Source organism: Durio zibethinus, chromosome 19, assembly GCF_047325235.1.
Source record: "Durio zibethinus cultivar Kanyao isolate XHJ-2024 chromosome 19, ASM4732523v1, whole genome shotgun sequence".
NCBI lineage: Eukaryota > Viridiplantae > Streptophyta > Magnoliopsida > Malvales > Malvaceae > Durio > Durio zibethinus.
Genome location: NC_143180.1, coordinates 831339 through 854287, shown reverse-complemented (window position 1 = coordinate 854287; position 22949 = coordinate 831339). Strand labels below are relative to the sequence as shown.

General features: G+C 32.3%; 1 protein-coding gene and 1 pseudogene across 1 annotated transcript; both read left to right on the top strand.

Moving 5' to 3' along the window:
* The first annotated feature begins 13170 nt into the window (after positions 1-13170).
* On the top strand, positions 13171-14891 carry LOC149513284 (uncharacterized). Its single transcript, XM_089749018.1, has 3 exons — positions 13171-13235; positions 14012-14105; positions 14518-14891. The coding sequence occupies exons 1-3, from the start codon at positions 13171-13173 to the stop codon at positions 14719-14721; spliced, it is 363 nt and encodes a 120-aa protein (XP_089605144.1). The 3' UTR covers positions 14722-14891.
* A 5040-nt stretch (positions 14892-19931) lies between these two features.
* Positions 19932-21239, top strand: LOC149513283 (uncharacterized; annotated as a pseudogene).
* The last annotated feature ends 1710 nt before the right edge of the window (positions 21240-22949 follow it).

Here is a 22949-nt window from a genome sequence, read left to right as displayed (position 1 = left end):
AGTTACCCCAGTTGAAAAGTTAGTTAAAGCTTAAAAGTAGAGATATATATCCGTTTGTTGTTATTTTTGAAGCAAAGAAAACTTTACTCACTGTTGCATTTCTTAACATCAGAAACATTACAATTTAAAGCCTAATTAATAACTACCCACTAAAATCATAATCCTAAGATTAAGCCATGACCACCAGCATGAATAACAAAAAAAATAACCAACACCAGAAAAACAGGAACAACATGAAACATTCAATGAATCCACATTAGCAGTCCTAAACACATCTTCTAACACTCCTCCTTGCTTTAGGAGCTACAAACACCAAGTTTTGTCCTCAGAAATTCAAACTTGCTAACTGGCAGTGGCTTGGTGAAAACATCTGCAACCTAATCTTCTGTTTTGCAGTAGACAAGAACAACAGCTCCATCTTTCTGTACTTCCCTTAAGAAGAATAATTTAATATTAAAATGTTTAGTTTTCCCGTGAAACACAAGATTTTGAGAGATAGCAATGGCAGCTTGACTGTCAACAAGAATCTTCGTGCTTTCCTCCTGCTCTAAGTTAAGATCGATTAAAATTTTCCTTAGCCACAAAGCTTGATTAACAACAGCTGTTGCAGCAATAAACTCTACTTCAGCTGTGGATTGAGCTACAATTTCTTGTTTTTTCAAGCTCCATGAGAAAACACCAGAACCAAGTGTGAAACAATAGCCTGAAGTGCTCTTCATATCATCAATGGAACCTCTCCAATCACTGTCTGAGAAACCAACCAGCTTGAACTCTTTGCTCTTTGTGTATTTAATGCCAAAATCATTTGTGCCTTTCACATATCTAAGCACCCTCTTTGCAGCCTTGAGATGCCATTCACTTGCACAATGCATAAACCGAGACAAAATGCTTACAGCATTCAAAATGTCAGGCCGAGTTGCTATGAAAAACATTAAGCAACCAATCAGGCTTCTAAAATATGCCTGATCAATCTTTTCTGTTCCATCTTCTTTACAGAGCTTTTCCTTTGAGTTCATTGGTGTCCTCATTTCTTTACATTCTTCGAGTTTAAACTTCTTCAGAATCTCCTTGGCATATTTCTTCTGACAAATGAAGACTTCATGTTCATTCTGTTTGATTTTCATTCCAAGGAAAAAGGTCATTAATCCAAGATCTGTCATTTCAAAAAACTCAATCATCTCTTGCTTAAACTTTTCCATAATACTTGTGTTGTTTCCTGTCACAAGTAAGTCATCCACATATAGTGAGATGATAAGAATGTCACCTCCATTGTGCTTGACATATAATGTTGATTCAGATAAGCTTTTGACAAATCCCAAGTTCTGTAAATGTTCATCAATCCTGCTGTACCAAGCTCTTGGAGCTTGCTTCAATCCGTAAAGTGCCTTTTTAAGAAGATAAACCTTGTCTTCTTCTCCTTCCTTGACATAGCCTTCTGGTTGTTCTACATAAATCTCCTCCTGCAAAAAACCATTCAAGAATGCTGACTTAACATCTAATTGGTGCACTTTCCAATTCTTTTGTGCTGCAACGGCAAGTAAGAGCCTGATAGTGTCGAGTTTAGCGACTGGTGGGAAGGTATCTGAGTAGTCCACACCTAGTATTTGAGCATATCCTTTGACCATGAGTCTAGCTTTATACTTGATGATTGAGCCATCAGCATTAAGCTTGGTTCTGTACACCCATTTGACTCCAATTACTTTTCTGTTTTGGGGTCGATCAACCAACTCCCATGTTTCATTCCTTTCAATCATGAATAGCTCCTCATTCATTGCAGCAATCCAATTTTGATCCTTCTTGGCCTCTTCATAATTTGTAGGTTCACACACAGCAATATTGCATCTTTGATAAACATCAGAAAGTAGTCTTGTACCTCTGATAGGACTGTCATCCACCATTTCATTCTCCTAGTCTCCAATGCTAGGAAACTTGAGCTTGTGCTCTTTTAAGGTTGGATCCATCTTTTTTGCATCATCCCAATTCCACTTTTCATCTTCCATAAAGTGCACATCCCTACTTATAATAATTTTTTTAGTTTGTGGCTGAAAAACTTTATAAGCTTTTGTAATTGAGCTGTAGCTAATGAAGATGCCTGGAAGTGCTCTTTTATCTAATTTATCTTTCTTGGTCTGTGGAACATAAGTGAAGCACAAACATCCAAATATTTTAAGGAAATTCAGAGATAGTTTATAACCATACCATGCCTCAAAGGGTGTTTGATCCTTCACTGCTCTTGTGAGAAGCCTGTTTTGCAAAAAAAATAGCAGTATTTACTGCTTCAGCCCAAAATTGCTTTGGCAGGTTCTTTTCATGTAGCATACATCATATCATCTCCAATATGAATCTACTCCGTCTCTCACTTACTTCATTTTGTTGTGGAGTGTATGGAGCGGTTAATTGATGTTGGATGCCTGCCTCTTCACAAAAATAAGTGAATGCTTCAGAGGTGTACTCTTTGCCATTGTCTGATCTGAGAGTTTGAATTCTACAGCCACTATCGTTCTCAACTCTGGCTTTAAAGTTCCAGAAGACTTGAGCCACCTCTGACTTGTACTTTAAAAAGAAGATCTAACACATACGGGTGAAATCATCAATGAATACAACATAATAAAGACTACCTTTCAGAGAAGACGTTCTTTGTGGGCCTGCAATGTCAGTATGAATTAATTGTAACTTGTTTGATGCTCTCTATGTTGCCTTGGAAAATGGTTTTCTACTTTGCTTTCCAAACTGACATGCTTTGCAGTCCAAACTGACATGCTTTGCAGTTTGGAATATGATCATCAAGTTCTAAAAAATCATTTACCATCTTCTTAGATTTCATCTGCAGCAGCCCCTGATGATGATAGTGCCCGAGCCTCTTGTGCCATACTTCAGTGATATTTTCTTTGATTGGGAAAGCAGTTTGCTCTTTCAATAGATTTAGAGCAAAGCTTTTCCCTTTCATTTTTACTTTGAAAATATCTTGGCCAACTGCATTTTTAATCGAGCAACTTTTATCTTCGAACATAACTTTATAACCCTTTTCAATTAGTTGTCCAACACTTAACAAGTTTTGATCAATTTCAAGGACATATAATACATCAGAAATGAACTTTGTACCTGAACAAGTTGAAATTGTAACTGTTCCTTTTCCCTTCACAGTTATGTACTTGCCATTACCAACTCGAACTTTCGATGAGTTTGTGTTGCTTAGTTCCCTGAATAGATCCTTGTCATGTGTCATGTGGTTAGTACAACCACTATCTATAAGCCAACTCTCACTTGATTTGATGTCGGAGAAACATGTAGCTACGAACAGGTGATCTTCCTCCTCTTAATCAGTAATCTTTGCATCTTCACCATGTTGCAGAATTTTATTTTTACAAATAATAGCTTCGTGCCCCATCTGATTACATTTAGTGCATTTAGCATCAAGTCTTCTCCAGCATCTAAATGGAGGATGACCCTTTTTTCCACAATGTTGGCAAGGTGAATAAGATTTCTTCTGATTTTCATTCTTTCCTTTTGCATTGGCTGATGTAGTACTTGCCCCATTTCTTTCAAAATTCTTTTTCTTCTTTCTTTTGCTTTTGGCCACATTTTGATGCTTGACTGCCAAAGCTCCTTCAATTATTGTATCTTCCCTTATCAGTCTTCTTTGTTTTTGTGCTTGCAAAGCGTTAAGCAATTCTGTTAAGGAAAATTTTGACAGATCCTTTGTATTATCCAAGGTAGTGATGGTTGCTTCATATCTTTCAGGTACTGTAACAAGAATTTTTTTTACAATTCTTGAGTCAGTAAATTTAGATCCAAGAAGCCTTACTTTGTTTACGATACTTAGAAGCTTATTCGAGTAACTTTAATTGTCTCGAAGTCCTTCATTCTTTGAAGTTTAAATTCTCTAATCAAGTTAAGGACTTGCATCCCTTTAATTCTTTCATCTCTTTCATATTCATTCTTAAGATAATCTCATATCTCTTTTGCTGACTTCAGAGACATGATACGAGTGAAGATGATGGATGAGACTGCAGCAAACAAGTAGGCCTTTGCCTTTGATTTCTTTGTCTTCTTTTCTTTTTGTGCTTTAATTTGTGCCATGGTGGGATTGTTTGGAAGTGCAAAAATTTCATAGTCTTCTTCCACTGCTTTTCAAAGATCTAAAGCTTCCAAGTATGTCTCCATATGTACTGTTCAAATCTGGTAGTTGTCTCCGTCGAACACCATCAGAGCAATTACGGAGAAACTGGCTTCAGCTTTTATGACGCGTCAATTTCACACACAGATCCCTTAAGAAAAAAGCTCTGATATCAAATGTTGTTATTTTTTAAGCAAAGAAAACTTTACTCACTGTTGCATTTCTTAACATCAGAAACATTACAATTTAAAGCCTAATTAATAACTACCCACTAAAATCATAATCCTAAGATTAAGCCATGACCACCAGCATGAATAACAAAAAACATAACCAACACCAGAAAAACAGGAACAACATGAAACATTCAATGAATCCATATTAGCAGTCCTAAATACATCTTCTAACACCGTTGACACTAACTGCCCTTATCTAACCGAAGCCAAAGAGCCTGAAAAACCAACACTTACTCACTCCTCAATGACCATAAAGTAAACTAACTGATTCTGCACGCCTAGAAACCTTGGGCGCTCTTTAACATTCATGGCTTTCTTCTCTCAACACCACTTATGTCTTCTCCCCCACTAACCATCAGAGGAACTCTTTCAAACATTCTTTCTCTCAAAACCAATCTAATGATGAAGCTTCACAGCCAATCTCCCCATACTCGAAAGAAATTGCTCCTGAATATGCCAAGGCGCAGGGTCCTGTAGACCTCGCCAAGCTTGCTTTTGGGAGAGCTAAAGCTTATAAACAAACGAAAGTGAATCCAGATTCAAAAACTGAACATAACCTAGAAAGAGGTGGAGATGGGAAAAAAACTAATGGAAGTATAGAAATTCCAGCTGCAGGTAAGGTTGCAATGGAAAAAGCAAGAGAGTACAAGGAGAATACAGTGGTCCTTAGCGGTGTGCAGAATAGCAGTGAGAGCAAAATTGGTTTAGGTACTGTTTTGGAATTCTTGTCTTTTATGATTATTAAAGATTTTTTATATTCCTTCGTTTGCTTGAGAATTGTTCTCTGGTTGCCAAGAAAGCAGAAGAAATGCCGAGTAGAATGTTGTGATAACATAAATTCTTTATAGATTATTCTCTCCTATTAGGATTGAGATAACGTAGATTTTGGAAGAGAATAAGGATTGTAATACTGTAATAACGTAAAATAAAAAAAAATTATTTTAAGTATTTTTATAAGTGAAGAGACTCTTTAATAAAAAAAAATATATAAGACTTATTGATAAATAACTTAACTTTTAATAAAGTTAGCATATATTATTTATTTGATCGACAATTGATAAATAAAAAAAAAAACTTATTCTCCTTTCTTTCTTATACAAAGACAAGTCAAAAGATTTCAAGTGAAAGGTAAGAATAAAATCTACAATAAGAGTTATCTTTTCAAAAGTGAGTAAATAATTTCTTTAAATTTTGGAAAAACAATATTGATAGTTAAGTCTTAAGATTTAGCTTGTAATCGAGAAACCCTAAAATTTTAGAACATTCATTCTGCTTCTTCAAGATTGGTTTGGACAAATCATTTAGATTTTAATCAGGATCTAATAAAGTGTTGAGAAAGTTTAATAATGTATTTTATTGCTATAAACATAGGAAACAAAAATTTAATAGGGTTAGATAGAAAAATTTGTGTTTCATATGAACTTTGGCATTTGCAGTAGTAGATTAAGATAATATTATGTATTAAAAGATAAAATATTGCTATAATTATTATATACCATTGGAAAGCTTGCTGAATTTACTTTCCAATGAAATAAATGGAAGTCAATTTTGAGTTTCTTATGAAGAATGGTTTAATTATTACTTAAAGATGTGTAGGCTTTCTGATAGTAGTAGGGAGGAATTACGAAATTTCTTTTAATTTTTATACAAGAAATTATAGATTAAGTCATATATGTTTAGAAAACTTATTGAATATACTTTCAAAGAAACAAGCAAAATTAAATTTGGAGTTTCTATGAATAAATGTGTAATTTTTATTAGAAGGTGTACATGTTATCTAATAGCATTATATGACGAGAATTGTAAAAATTATTATAATTAATCTGCAAGGAATCATGAGTGGGCAATATATGGTTAGAAAATTTATCGAGTCAAGTTTCTAACGCATTAAAAAGATCTTAATTTCGATTTGGATATATTGAGATATGGTTATTTTAATGAAAAAAAGTAAGGCTGCTATTATTAGTTAGTTGAGTTAACTTTTGTATAACTCAACCATTTTAGTATATACGGTCTCAAAAAGAGTTGATTAAGTTATGATATGTTGAAATGATCTTGAATAGACCATTAATTATTTTAGGAGCAAAACTAAGTGATTAAATAAAAAAAAAAGGGTAAAATCTGACATACTTTACTTGTTTTCGAACTTATGTATATTTGTATATTTTTAAATGAGTAAATGCTTTATTTTTTTATTTTTGATATATGAAAATATGATAAAAAAATATGATTATTTTGTGTTTTACTATGTAAATGATGGATCATGCTTATGAATGAAATGAGAAAAGTATTTATGCATAAATAATAATTTTATAATAGCTATATTTTTACATATCTAGGAAGTGGGATCATCGATATCAGAATTAATTCTATGACCTTAGGTAACGGGTTATAGTATTTAGCATGTATATGATCATATGGCTCTAACTAACGGGCTATAATAGTTAACATTAGGTCTTCGCTAACGAGTTATAATAGTTAACAATGATCATGGTGATAAAATTATCGATACAGTCAATGTCACTGATTATAGCAGTGACCGTAGTTAACGATGAACTATTAATTTGTGATTATTTAAAAATTGATCCATGATTTAGTTTGATTATGATAATTGAATGGTAGCATATTTTGTAATGATTTATGAATTGACATGGTTTGACATTAATTTATGAATTTACGAATGTTTAACAAAACGATGATCTTTAAAATATTTTGACATTATGATTTAACGAATGTTTTGAATGATATATATGAAAATGATGCTTGATCCGGTAAGGTGTGTGAGTATATATTTGCTGAGCTGTGGTTTGCTCATTCTCTTTTTACTTTTACTTTACAGATGAGTAAGTGATATATTTACTTAGTTATGTGAGAAGCTAGATGATCAGATGGGAAAAATTATTCGAACATTGGAAGTATTGTTAGCTAGTAAACTCTTATGAAATAGTTTAGTATTTTTATTAGTTTACATTTGGGAATATGAAGATCTCTTATTTGTTAAATTAAAGTTATAGATTTTCTTGAACAGATTATTTTATTGAAGAATTTTAGAATAAAAAAAAAAAAGTTTCATATTACTCTGGGGATTTACTACAAAGTAATATAGCTGTGTTATGTTTCTATCTCGGGACGTGACATAAAGTGATATCAGTGCTTAAGTTGTAATATTTAGAGAATTTTTAAGAGTTAAATTATGATTTTTAGATTATGATAAGATTTTTAAAAAGCCTAGGTTATTTTTCTTAGAGATTTTCTAAGAGTTCCGTTATGATCTTTAAACTATGTGGGATATTTAAAAGTTTATATTATAATTTTGGAAATTTTTTAAGAACTATGATTATGATTTTTGGAGATTTCCTAGAAGGTTAAATTATAATAATTAGATTAATGGTGATTTTCTAAGAATGAAGGTTATAATCCTTAAAGTAAAAGAGACTTTCTAAGAACATGAATTATGATCTATATATTATGTAGAGACTTTTAAAGACTTAGATGATGATCTATAGTTTATGTGATGATTTTCTAAGGGCTTAAGTTTGATCCATAGACTATATTCATAAGTATGAGTGAATGATTCGATAAAGTTTTGGAGTAGTTAAAGTTTTAATGAATATTGAAGAATCAATGATTCAATGAATTCATGGAATAATTATTTTAGTTGATAATTATATATTGCTTTTGAGATTTTATAGTTAAGAGAAAGTCTAATTACTTTGATAAAGTGTGATTTAATAAGCTGAAGAGATTTTCAATATGACTTATGATAGAGACATATCTTATGAGCTAAAAGATTATTTAAGAGAACGATTTGATCATTGGAGATCCTATGGGTTAAAGAAAAAGCCATTTGATTTAACGAGATTTTAAAGCTATTTGTTGAGTGTTAAGTGAATTCTTTAATCATGGATTAAGATTGGACTAAAGTTGTGTATTGTTAGAATTAAAAATATAGAATATTGGAGTTGGAATGAAATAATATGTTGAAATTTTGAAATAATTATTTGTGGATTATAATGTTTGAGAATTTATTTTAATGAATTTAGTCTGAAATATTATAATTGTGGTAAATAGTTTTACATATATATAAAGAATGATATTCACTTGATTCATTCTACATTTTTATTGAAAAAGTATTTAAGGTTTGATCACATGAGTTGGACGTTTGTATAGTTAATTTGAAATTTTTATTTGGATAGTAAAGAATTTTCTCAATTGTCAAAGTGATTATTTGTGGCTATAGTTTATAATTGAAGTATAATATTGAATTCCTTCGAATTTTATATTTATGAAAAACATTACCTATTGTGGTACAAGATTGTGTACTTAGCAAGGAATTAAATTTGTGGATAAAATTAAAGTTATGGTTATCTAGATGATTTAGTATGGAAGTTGGTTTTGAAGGAGTAATCAATTTACAGAAAAGTAAATATGTTTTGGTTAATGATTATTTGAAATCTTATAAATGCAAAAGATTATTAATTTTATGATTAGGTCTTAATAATTAGTGATGATTTTGTGCACTTGGTGATGCTGAGCATGTACTCGTTTTTACAGAAATTTGAGAAAATTTTTGAAATAACATGATGCATTTAGTTATTGTTCATAACTATACTTTTAGCATGAATTCAAATATTTGAAGGTTTTATTATTTAAATTCTATAAAGGAATTTCATTTATGTGTTATGATACATAGGTTTTAACTTGGACTCAGAGTTGATAGCAATATATTTGGTAAAAAAAAATTCTCTTTTGAGACATTATGATATTGGTAAAGTTTGTGAAAAATCATTTGTTATATGATAATTAATCTATTAAATTAGAAAAAACAATATTTGAAATTAAAGACAACTTGGGTAACCAAAGATTTATGTTTGAATTTACATAATATAAATTTATGGATATGATCTATTGCATCAATTTTATATGTTTAAAAAATGTTAATTGATAGAAAATTTCATATTGTCAGTAGAGAAGAAAAAAAATTAAAGTATTATGTGATATCTTTTTGGTGACTAAAGGATATGTAAATATTATTATTCAACTTTAAAGTTGTATATGTTGATGAATACCCGGCGTAAAGCAAATTACATGAAATTTTATGGACATACATTTTTCTTGTCATGAAACAATATTATGAAGTTAATTTGTTATTTTAGAGTTTTGTTAGACGGAAATATCAAAATATGCAGTGGAAGCTTAATTTGGTTTAAATTATAAATTATCGGGCTATTATTAGTTAAAAAAATGATAAATCTTTAATAAATAAATATTAATGGATTTTGGGTATTAATATTTTGGGTAAGAATATTTTGTGTTCCTTTTGGTTTTGCAAGTTTTATCGATGGTAGATATTCTTCTAAAGAATGCTTAAGTCATGACTTGAAGAAAAACTTTTTATTACAATAGTCATAAGACAAATATTCAATAATCATTTTAAGGTTTTGTGTGGAAGCAAATCTAAATCTCAAACTTATCAGGATAAGAACAAGTAAGAAAAAACTTTTATTTCTTGAATTTATAGATCAAATGGTTGATAAATTTTATTTCATTAAGGAATGATTTGCAGGTAGAGTTTAAGCTTTATAAGGATGGCAATTACGCTTTGGGAACATGTGTGTACCAAATGATTTTGAGCTGAAACAAGAGATCTTGGAAGAAACACATAGGTCTTGATTTATTATACATCCTAGAAGCACTAAAACGTATAAGGATTTGAAAGAAAGTTTTTGGTGGAATAACATGAAATCCCAATATCTAGTGTGTCAACAAATTAAGACCGAACACAAAAGACCATCAGGGTTGTTGCAACCTTTGGAGATACTGAAATGGAAGAGAGAGCACATCTCTATGGATTTCATGATGGGATTACCTAGATCATTGAAAGGGAATAATGCAGTGTGGGTAGTTGTTGATAGACTCACTAAATCAGTTTTCTACTTATCAAGTCGACTACTCCACTTGATAAACTAGCACGATATGAAATTGTCTAATTGCATAGAGTTTCAGTAAATATTGTGTCATATAAAGATTTTAGATTTGTTTCTAAATTTTGAGCAAGCTTACAACGAGCTATAAAGACAAATTTGAAATTAAGTATTGCCTTTCACCTTTAGACGGATGGGCAAATAGGGAGAACGAATCATATTTTAGAATATATGCTTTGAAAATGTGTAATTGATCTAAAAAGTAGTTGGGACGATTGTTTACCTTTAGTAGAGTTTGCTTATAATAACAGTTACCCATCTAGTATTAGGATGGCTTTTTTTAAAGTCTTATACGGTAAGAAATGTAGATCACTTTTATGTTGGAGTAATGTTGGAGAAAGAAAACTTCTAAGGCTGAAAATGGTGCAACTGACTATGCAAAAGATCAAAGTGGTTAGGGAGAGACTTAAAACAGCACAAAATCATTGAAAGAGTTAGAGTTTCTACAAAGGGAACTATGTCTTTTTTAAAAGTGTCACCCACAAAAGATGTTATGCGATTTGAAAGCGAGGAAAGTTACGCCTTTATTATATATGACTGTTTGAAATTTTTAATAAGGTGAGAGAAGTTGCATATAGGATAACCTTGCCACCTTAGTTATTTGGTGTGCACAATGTGTTTCATGTGTCCATGTTGAGAAAATATGTCTCTGACCTGAGTCATATGGTAGAATATGAACCTTTAGAAATTCAAGAGGATTTAACATACTTGGAATATTCTATTCGAATAATCGATAGAAACAAGTAGGTCTTGAAGCATAGAACTATCCCTTTTGTAAAAGTTCAATGGAGCAATTATACACCAAGAGAAACAACTTAAGAAATGGAAAATGATATGAATAAACGATATTTTCAATTATTTAGAAATAAAGGGAACTCAAGTTTCGAGGACAAACCTTTTTATAAGTTTGGGAAAATGTAAATGAAGCGTAAGAACAAAATCTATAATGAGTTGTTTTTCAAAAGTGAGTAAATAATTTCCTTCAATTTTGGAGAAATAATGTTGATTATTAAGTTTCTAGGTTTAACTTGTAATCGAGAAACCCTAAAATTTTAAGAAATCCATCATCCCTCTTCAAAATTAGTTTAGGCAAATCATTTAGACTTTAATCATGGTTTAATAAAGTATTGAGAAAGTTTAATAATGTGATTTTATTGTTGTAAAAATAGAAAACAGAAAATTGATAAGCTGAGAAAGGAAAATTTGTGTTTCATATGAATCCTGGTATTTGTAGTGGTGGATTAAGATAATATTTTGTATTAAAAGATAAGTATTGCTATGATTACTATATACCATTGGAAAGCTTGCTGAATTTACTTTCCAATGAAATAAATAGAAGTCAATTCCAAGTTTTCTATGAAGAGTAGTTTAATTTTTACTTAAAGATGTATAGGCTGCCTAGTAACAGTAGCAGAGAGGAATTACGAAATTCCTCTTAATTTTTGTACAAAGAAATACAAATTAAGCCATATATGTTTGGAAAGCTTATTGAGTCTACTTTCCAACGAAATAAGTAGAATTGAATTTAGAGTTTCCTATGAATATATGTATAATTTTTATTATAAGGTATACATGTTATCTTACAGCAGCATATAACGTGGATTGCAAAAATTATTATAATTAATATACAAAGAATCACAAGATAGGCCATATATGGTTAGAAAGCTTAAGTTTCTAATGTATTAAAAAGATCTTAATTCTGATTTGGATATATTGAGATATAGTTGTTTTAATGAAAGGAGATTGGGCTGTCAATATTAGTTAATTGAGTTAACTTTTGTATAACTCAGTTGTTTTAGTATATATGGTTTAAAAAAGAGTTGATTAATTTTTAATATGTTGAAATGATCTTGAATAGGTCATTAATTATTTTGAGGGAAAAATTAAGTGGTGAAATCGAAAAAAGATAAGTAGAATCTCACACATTTTGCTTGTTTTCGAACTTATGTATATTTGCATATTTTTAAATGAGTAAATATTTTATTTTTTTATCTTCGATATATAAAAATAGGATCAACCATATGATTATTTTGTATTTTATTATATAAATGATGGATCATGTTTTACACCTAGCCTGATTATTTTCTGATAAGTAACACTTTATACCTCTGCTAGACATGTTCCTAATTGCATATGTCAAATTTGTCTTTACTCCAGTGCAGCTTTGTTTCCGAGAAGCAAATTATAACTTATCGAGTACCGTCCCCTTCTTAAACGGTAAACTATAAATTTCTCCAATAAGTTGATGATTTCTAGTACTGTTTTGGAGAAATGATTTTATTTTCTATTACTCAATGCTGCAATTTTGGACTTGAAGAAATGGCTTCTGAATATTTTATGGCCTCTTTAGTGAAGATGTAATAAAACGTTTCTTGTTGCTTCAAATTGAGAAAGGAACTTGACAAAGATTCACTACTCCAATCCCCGGAAAAGGGGGGAAGTAGGACCTCAAAACAGTTAATACTGTATATCTTTATCATGCCTGAAATAGGTGTCCCAGGCTGTGCAATGTTTGTTTCCAGTAAAATAACAAAAAAAAGGAAAATGTTTGTATCTGATGTCATTGACATACTTTGCTTTAGACCATGGTCATTAAATCTGCTTGCAGATGTTTCACTCATCCTGACATTGTTGCTTCCAACAAATTAGATGTTCACAATATTAGTAATTTCTCTTTTAGATATACAGCCAAGTTCTAGAGTGCTGAAGCTTTTCCATTGTTGAATATCAAAGCTTATACCGAAAGAATCTTAATTAATTAGAGCAAAGAAATTAACCTTAATATGGTGTTCTTTTCCATGTAGTTTTTTTCTTTTGATACATTTAAGTTCTGATTATGTGGAGTGAACTTCATGGATTAGCTGCTTTGCAGTGGTCTATATGTCAAGATTCACTTAGAAGGTAAATTATCAAATATTTAATCTGTTGGAACCCTGATGAGATACATACTTAAAGTTTAAATTCTTATTCTCTGTTCTTGAAGCTCATAATCTATAATATGGAAATAGCTTAAAAGTATGCATATATAGACTGGGGATGAAATAAGTTCTTCCATGTTGCAGTTCATCGGATAGTAACTACTATTATTCAATGAAATTCAGAATATCCATGTCCTACTTTCTATTCTGTTTTGGTGTTGAATGACTAGAACAATCTCACCATAAAGGCTATATTATAAAGATCTGATCTAGTTTTCATAGGCTGTTCAGGCACCTTTTGATTATATGAACGTCTGAGAATCTTTCTTATTCTTCTTTAGCATGCTCAATAACCTGCACAACATGCCTCATGCTCGAAAGTTTGGACTAGTTCATATGATATAAAATTTTTTTCTGGTTTCATTTCCTTGAGATCAAATTTGCCTGGAAACATGTTAGAAATATAACAAGGGCTTTAAAAGTTCAAAAATGTATTCAGCTACATGGAAAGATAAAGTCTCACCTATTGAATATAGTGGCAAACTTTAATCCTATATATATAGAGTTTGTTACTAACCTTCTGGTTGTGCTTTGCCAGCAAATCAGGCAAATATATGGATCTAAAATGTAATCTGAAATACTGTTGGTATCTTTTATAACAATTTTCATTCTTCTGCTCTTAACTGTATATGCCAAAGGTTAGTACAGTGCTTCTTATTGCTTGGAAGATGGATTATAAACAGTTGCAATTGTTAACAGACCAAATGAGGCCCGAGTTATGTATGAGAAGCTCCAGTCTCATCCAAATGCCAAAGTAAGCAAGAAAGCAAGACAGTTTATGTTCTGTTTCAAGGTAATTGATAATGAACTTATTAGTTGCTCCGAATTCCAACGGTAAATGTACATTTAGCAACAGCACTTCATGTTGTTTTTTACTTATCGAAATATGAAGAATAAACTGATAATGTTTGCAAGCATCCCATAAATAGTTGGTTTAGTTGGTCTTCTGCCCAAAAGTATTATAATCCTGATTAATATAATCCTAATAAAACAAAAACCTGAGGCCGTTTTCCATCACAAGTTGATATTAGAGTATATAGATATCATCTAAATAATTGAGATCTGAAAAAAAAAAAGTTTGGTATTGCAGATCATCATCTCTAACCATTGTGACTTTGATATGTAATCTTAGAGTCATTATCTCATATTCTTGTCTGCCTCATATTTAATCATCTTTACAAATAACAGTTTTCATGTAATGATAGGCCATGGGAATGATGAAGGTCACAGTCTCAAACCTTTCACTAAAGAACACAGGCTGCCAGAATTATTTTGAAGCATTTATTGAAGATAAAGCCAACTACTCTCTAGAAGGGGCTGAAGTAATGGAAGGTGCATTGAATCAAGCCCTTCCATATACGATTTTCCTTCTTTCTCCCATTATTGCTGTATTGTTCATAGCTGTATAGAAAGGGCATGAAAATTAATGTATATGCAAGGTAGAACTTACACTGTACATGTTCATTATATCCCTTCAAAAATATATTCTACGATTTCATCTTTCCAAGTGGTACAATATTTAATGAATATATAGATTTTTTTCTCCATGATTCAAAAATTTATATCTTTCTGCTAATTACAATAGGAATATGTCATGACTGCTTACTCACGGCAACAATTAATACTTAACGGTTGATTAACAGAGGATTAAAGGCTGACATCCCTTGCACAAAAATAAGATTTATGTACATGTGTCACGGGTCGAGACTTAAACTCCGAACCCGCGCGGCTCCGGGATCCGGGCATTCACCCTTCCGACGTCCCAGATCAGCCTTCCTGCCACGGTTCACACCCTTGTGAGGTATTATCCGCTTTGGCTCCCTGTCTCACGGTTTTGTCTTACAAAAGGTGCCTCACAAGGCGGAGATGGTGTGAACCCTTTTATACCCCAGTGACCTTCCTATTATGTTCGATGTGAGATTCAGGATTCCCCCTTAGGTCCGTGATATTCTCCCGCACCCAACCTCGTGACGCCCTCGTCACGGAGGCTGGCCACCCTGCCTACCTCCCTCGAGGTGTTTGGCGTGGATCGAACGGTTTAGGGCTGGCTGTGATACCACTTGTCACGGGTCGAGACTTAAGCTCCGAACCCGCGCGGCTCCGGAACCCGGGCATTCACCCTTCCGACGTCCCAGATCAGCCTTCCTGCCACGGTTCACACCCTTGTGAGGTATTGTCCGCTCTGGCCCCCTGGCCTCACGGTTTTGTCCTACAAAAGACGCCTCACAAGGCGGAGATGGTGTGAACCCTTTTATATCCCAGTGACCTTCCTATTATGTTTGATGTGAGATTCAGGATTCCCTTTAGATCGTGAAGATCGTGACACATGGACGTGGATGCTCTTTAGCAGCTTAGGCCGTGTGCAGGCCAGACCCAATTTGGGAAGAGGGAACAAGGATTGTCCGATTAAGGTGTGATATAAAAATTGAAATCTTTATTAGATCTGCTTTGCGGGTAATAAATTTGTTGAAAAAGTTTTTATCTTTTTAGACTTCCTGTGCACAATTTGCTTTGTGTTCCTAGCAGTATAACAATGTTGATAAACTTCAAACTTTTGAGCTTGACTTTGCTTATTACATCAGTTTGATGCAATGCTTACATGGAATTGAAATCTTGATCTTTGCTTTACAACTTTCAACATCTTAACCTAAAATGAAAAAGGTGGGAAACAAAGAAGAGGGCATTCTCTAGGACTTGCTGTAATTTTATGGAGCAGTAAGTAAAGTATGCTTGAGCCAATAACCACTAGTACTTTACAGTGATCTTCAATGACTTAATATCTTCAGCATGACAAGTTTTTTAACCTTTCTCTTTCAAAAACTTTTGAGTAAATGGAGTAGATTGATTGATACACTGTGAATAATATAAAAACAACATAGAAAATTATCAAATTACTTTTAGGTTCTGTCTGTATTAAACTATGAATAATAGTAAATCACAAAAGCAGGAATTTGAGATTTTTGGGGATTTGGGATGCAAGAAACAAAAGCAGTTGATTTAATGATTTCTTTTGCATTTTTAAATCACAAAAGATTATGAAGAATCTTGGAAAACACCTTGCTACATTGCTCTCTCCTTGACAAAGTTGTGCTCCTCCTCCAAATGCCAGCAAATGTTTCGTAAGGATTTGTTCATGCTTTACTGACCACTGATTAGCTTCCATTAATTTGAGAAGGCTCTATAATTGTTTATCAATTGCAAATGATTCATGAATAATTTTGAGCTTCCTCACTTTCATTTCATTTCTGGTCTGCAATAAATACATTTTGATTTGTTTCCTTGTTCACTTCTTGCTGAATTATTTGGACATAATTGACCATCTTTTGTCCGACAGTTAACAGAATCCTAACAGCCAGCCATATGTCTGATTGAGTGCTCACCTTGAATGATTGAAATTATCATTCATTTTCCTTACTAATGTGAAACATAAACATCTTATGGAACTGCAGTATTAACAATCCATAGCATTTGCAGTTGTTTGTGTTTCCATCAGTTGATCCTCCTTTTTTTTTTTTTTTTATTGTTAGAATTAGACTCAGGAGGCTTTGATATATAGTTGATAGAAGGTTTTGGATGGTCATGAATGGAGATTAAGTTTCATTTTCTTAATTAAAAGCAACATAAATATACAGGGCCATATTTAGGTTTTGGATGGTATGAATTGCTTAAATTTTTAGCCATTGCATTTTCTTTCTGGAATTTCTGGTATAACACACATATGACCCTGTATGAGAACAGACGTGTTCTTGAGCTTATCCCAATTTGAAATTTTGGTAATAAGTGATCAGCAAACTGTTTAGGAGTTCTTAAAAATAAATTATGGAATTTTTTTGATGTAGTTTCTTGATGAATTCATGGAGATTTGAGAAAAATGAGAAAGCAGCTGAAATTTCGTTTTCCGAATATCAAATCTCATTATAAAACCTACCCCTAGTGCTTATTTGCTTAACTTTGTTTATATTGACTTTCTTATTCAGATACTTGTCTCTGTAAATTGTTATCAATCAGTCATTTATAGATGATTTTCCAAGTTCTTAACCTGGAGGGTATTTTATTTGTGTATTAATTAAATTAATAGCCTCAAACCTGTGAATGTGGTTATGGGGTCATGTCTTGGACTGTTGGCTACATTTTCCCTTGGATATCTTAAAATAAAGCAATGGAGCATGTTGACAATTTAAAGTTTTAATTAAAGCTCCTTTTGCACTGTCGGTAACTTGAGAAGGAATTAGAATACTTTTGAGGAGTAGAAATATCAAAATCAGACCACCATTCCTTGAGGTTACATTTGATCACTTATACATTAAAAAAAATGAGAGAAAAAGACTTAAAATTTATTTTTAGTAGTTGTTACTTGTTAGAAGCCGTTTGACATAATTGAAGTTTTTTAATTTTCCAAGCCAATCCATCAGAGCAGCTAACAAGAAAAAGATAAGAAAAACTTGGAATGTATTCCTGGCCGTTGTACCAGTAGAAAAACCAAGTCCTATAAATGATTTCTTTTCCAGAAATTCTTATAGAAACAAACCACTAGCCTTATTATAATTCAATAAAGTAGTCAACCATTCCCATTTCTTTTTACTTTCCCCGGTATATTCGCATCCCAGAAAGCTACCTGTGATCTTTTCTAGGGTCCTTACATTCTACAATGCTGATTAAATTTCTCAAAAGAATCCCATGCTTCTCACTTATCAATGTTCACATACAAAAGCCTTTGATCATCCTGAATTTCTTATGTATGAAACAAAAAGTGGATTCATCCCAATAATCTTTAGAATTGCTTCAACCGGAGACAACTGTACCGAAATATGTATGGTAGTGCATTTGTGAAAGCTACTCAGAGCCTTTCTTTCCTTTCAGGTAAAGCAACTTGGATATTTGGCTCTAATCCCTTGCCATGATCATGGTTTTTGGCCATAAATTAGAGGAGTAAAACAAAATTTACTATATATGATATATTTTCACCAACCTGATTATAAATTCCAGGTTGGTGTAACACTCAATCTTTTCTTCTAGAGGAAGCCTCAGCACAAAGCAAGAAATCAAATACTTGTATTCATACAGGGTGATTTGCAGTAAAGTCCTCATCAGAAAGGATTAAGGGTTTCTTAAAAGTCAGATGCAACACAAGCAAGAAAATTGACACAATAAATTTTTTCTAGAACATCAACCTTTGGACATAACTTATTTGTTCCTTAGCAAACTGAGTAAATATAATTGCTAGGAAATTTGAATTGGTTTCAGAGGAAAAAAGAAAGAGAGAGCTAAAAAATAGATACTCATTTTTTAGCAGTTTGATTGAAGTAATTAATTTATAAAAAATAAAAAAATACTATGAATTTTGTGCCTTTGAAAGCTCTTTATTCTCCTTTTACTTTATATAATTTTTTTTTTTTGGATACCATATCTTCTTTTACTTTATAATAAAGGAGCTTTCATGACTCTAATCTCTATATCATCACCTTAATTATATAATTTGTCAATTAGGTTTTTGATCATCACATATGATTGATCACTAATTAGGTGCCATCTTATTACCATATATTATAGTGGGATTTAAGACAACTAACCAGCTATTATTTTCTAGTTGTGGGTCATAATTAACTTCATATGCTTCTTGCTTAAAAGATTAAGCTATAGCACTGACATACATTTACAATCAATGATAGATCAAGTAAATCAAAGTAAGACTAAGCTATGTATAAGATTGCAACTATGCAAGCAAGAAATTTTCAATTATTCATTATATCTTTCATTCAATATAAAATTATGATATGCAATTGTTATCTGAAAATTTTGGCTGTTAAAAATTGATTTTGAAAAGGAGAGAATAAATTATTTATGGAACAAGAAAGCATGGGATTTTTCCAGGAGGAGAATTAGGCAGCAGAAAATGTGAAATGTGTAGCAGACAAAAGAAAATGGGTGAGCTGTCTTGTTCTTGTTACTGAGTCAGAGTCATGATAACTTGTAATCTTCTTGTACCCATATATTTATGCCATTATCAATAATCAATGCGTGAAGAAGAAGCACACAGGCAGATTCGCTCCCATTCCTGTCTTTAAACCCTGCATGGGATGTTGCTCGAAATTTCTGGATTCTCTCTCTTTCTCCATAATGAAAAATTCTTGTGGCTCAGAGTATTATTTGTTGCAAGAATGCCTCATTAGCTGCATTATGCAGACATAGGCTGCTAATGTGTGATGAATAATTAGATGTGTGTTAGTGGTTTGTGGAAGTTAGATGTGTGTTAGTGGTTTGTGGAAGTTAGATGTTTGTTAGTGGTTTATGGAAGTTAGAAGTGTGTTAGTGGTTTTTGTTTATGGCTTGTAAATAGGAAGATCTTGCCTTTGTGACTAGCAATCATTTTAGTTTTAGGTTAAAATCCTTTTGTTTTTAAGGATGTTGCATTAAATGAAGAAGTGAGATAACATTTTCAGTTTCATATTCTCATTGTTCATTCTCACAAGTGTTTTGTCCTAAAAAAAACCAACAAAATTGGTATCAGAGCCAAGCTTCTTGAGAGATCTGTGAGTTGAGTGAACCAAAAAAAAAAGAAAATTTATTTCAAATAAAAATCCTCTGCATAAACACAGCAACACACAAAACCCTTAGTCTAATGGAGTCAGATAAGGCATTCTCTGTTGAACCATCAGTCTTTGATGGTGACAACTATCAAGCCTGGGCTATTAGAATGACAGTACATTTGGATGCTTTGAATCTGTGGGAAGCAGTGGAGGATGATTATAAAGTTCATGCACTACCTGCTAATCCAACAGTTGCTCAACTCAAGAATCATAAGGAGAAAAGAACCAAAATGTCAAAAGCAAAAGCTTGCTTATATTCTGTAGTTTCAAGCACAATATTCACCAGAATCATGAACCTATAATCAGCCAAAGAGATCTGGGAGTATCTCAAGAAGGAATACCAAGGCAATGGCAGGACAAAGAATATACAAGTGCTAAATTTAATCCGAGAATTTAAGATGCAAAAAATGAAAGAGTCAAAATCCATCAAAGAGTACTCTGACAAGCTACTCAGTAATGTGAACAAGGTGAGACTATTTGATAAGGATTTTTTTTATGAAAGAATTGTGCAAAAAATTCTAGTTACATTACCTGAGAAATATGAAGCTAAAATCTCTTCTTTAGAAAGGTGTCAAAAGATCTCTCAAGTATTTCTTTGGCAGAGTTGGTGAATACATTGCAGGCATAAAAACAAAGAAGGATGATGAGATGAGAGAATTCTATGAAAAGTACTTTTCAAGCAAAGGCACAGAAGTCAGGAGGAGGCAAAGAAAAAAAGAATAATAAGAAGCAGAACAACAACAAGCCTGTAACAATATAGGCAACAATAAAAGCAAGGATGAAACTTATCCACCTTGTCCTCACTGTAAGAAGACCAATCATCCGCAAAGAAGTGTTGGTGGAGGTCAGATATTCAATGTTAAAAATGTGATTAGATTGGGCATATGAAAAAGATTTGCGAGTCACATAAACATGGAAAGGAAGCAAATGTCGCTACTGAACAATATCAGGAGGGGCAGTTGTTTGTTACAACATGCTTTGCAACAAACAGCAGTTCTAGTGACTCTTGACTTATTGATAATGGTTGTACAAACCACATGACAAATGATCAGGAACTTTTTAAAGCACTTAATAAAACTAACATTTCCAAAGTCAATATTGGAAATGGTGAATACATCATAGTCAAGGGCAAAGGAACAGTGGTCATAGAAAGCTTAACGGGTTTGAAATGCATTATTGATGTTTTATATGTGCCTGACATTGATCAAAACCTGCTTAGTGTTGGACAACTACTTGAAAAGGGTTTCAAAATATTATTTGAAGACAAATGGTGTAAGAGCAAATATGCAAGAGGCATAGATACATTTAAGATAAAAATGAAGGAAAAAGCTTCGCTCTGAATTTAATGGAGAAAGAGCATATAGCCTTTCCATGTAATACAAGCAATGTAGAATTATGGCACAAGAGGCTTGGGCATTTCCATCATGTTGAACTTTTTTATATGCAAAAGTATAATTTGGTGAAAGGAATAACATTGCTGGAAGAGAAGATGGTAGATTGTGAGGCTTGTCAGAATGGCAAACAAGTTAGAAGTCCTTTTCCTCAAACTGCATGGAAAATAAAACACAAGCTTCAACTGGTTCATATAAATGTAAGAGGACCTCAAAAAACATCATCTTTAAATGGCAGTAAGTATTATATTGTCGTTATTGATGATTATACTAGATTCTGCCGGATTTATTTTCTTAAATTCAAATTTGAGGTTGTTGGTGTATTTTGGAAATTTAAAGTATGGGTGAGGAATCAAAATGGTTACAGAATGCAGGTAATAAAGTCAGATAATGGGAAGGAATACACTTCTGATAGGTTTAACAAATTTTGTGAAGAAGCTGGTATTGAGCACCAACTTACGGCACCCTATTCTTCACAACAAAATGGAATAAGTGAAAGAAAAAACAAAACCATAATAGAGATGACAAGGTGTATGCTATATGAAAAGGAGCTATCAAAGAAATTATGGGCAGAAGTTGCAAATACAATAATCTTTCTACTAAATCGACTACTAACCAAAGTCTTGCAGAAGAAAACTCCATTTGAAGCATGGTTTGGTTATAAGCCAGACTTGCAGCATCTAAAACCTTTGGTTGCTTATGTTTTTCTTATATGTCACAGGTAAAAAGATACAAACTAAACAAAAAGACAGAACCATGAGTCTTTATTGGATATAGCAGCTTATCTAAAGCTTATAGAATTTTTCAACCATAAAATGAAAAAATTCTTGTGAGCAGAGATGTTAAGTTTATAGATGATAGACAATGAAACTAGAAAGAGTCAAAAAAGGAGCAACACTCAAAGTTTTAGCAAAATCCTGAGGATGACATAGATGAAGTACCAATTAGAGGTACAAAGCCATTACTTGATATTTATTAAAGGTGTAATGTTGTTGTTTTTGAGCTTACAAAGTTTAAAAAGGCAAAGAAGGGTGACAAGTGGATTAAAACAATGAATGAGGAGCTTAGAATGATTGAAAAGAATAACACTTAGGAGCTGGTGGACAAACCTTAAAACAAAAAACTTATAGGTTTCAAATGGGTTTACAGAACCAAACTTAATACAGATGGTTCTGTAAACAAATATAAAGCCAGATTAGTTGTGAAAATGTATGCTCAAGTGTTTGGAGTAGATTTCTTTGAGACCTTTACTCCAATAACACGACTTGATACAATTAGAATGCTACTTGCCTTAGCAGTATAGAAAGGATCGAAGGTTTACCAACTGGATGTGAAATCTGTATTTTTAAATGGTTATTTACAAGAAAAAATCTTTGTAGAGCAGCTAAAAGGTTTCCAAGTCAAGGGATAAGAAACAAAAGTCTACTTGTTAAAGAAGGCCTTGTATGACCTTAAACAAGCTCTCATGGCCTAGTATAACAGGATTGATGAACACCTACTAGGTCTTGATTTTGTTAAAAGCCTAAGTAAAGCTACATTGTATGTAAAAGAAACTGATGATAATCTAATCATAGTTTCTATTTATATTGATGACATGCTTATGACAGGAAGTGATGAGGAGCTAATAAAAGAGTTTAAGACCGAAATGCTCAAAATATT

What these genes read in the sequence shown, in the direction of transcription:
- LOC149513284 (XM_089749018.1), top strand. Translation starts at nt 13,171, where the DNA reads ATGTGGAGTGAACTTCATGGATTAGCTGCTTTGCAGTGGTCTATATGT. An exon ending in TGTCAAGATTCACTTAGAAG is followed by an intron (nt 13,236 to 14,011) that starts GTAAATTATCAA and finishes AATTGTTAACAG; the next exon opens with ACCAAATGAGGCCCGAGTTA. An exon ending in AGTTTATGTTCTGTTTCAAG is followed by an intron (nt 14,106 to 14,517) that starts GTAATTGATAAT and finishes ATGTAATGATAG; the next exon opens with GCCATGGGAATGATGAAGGT.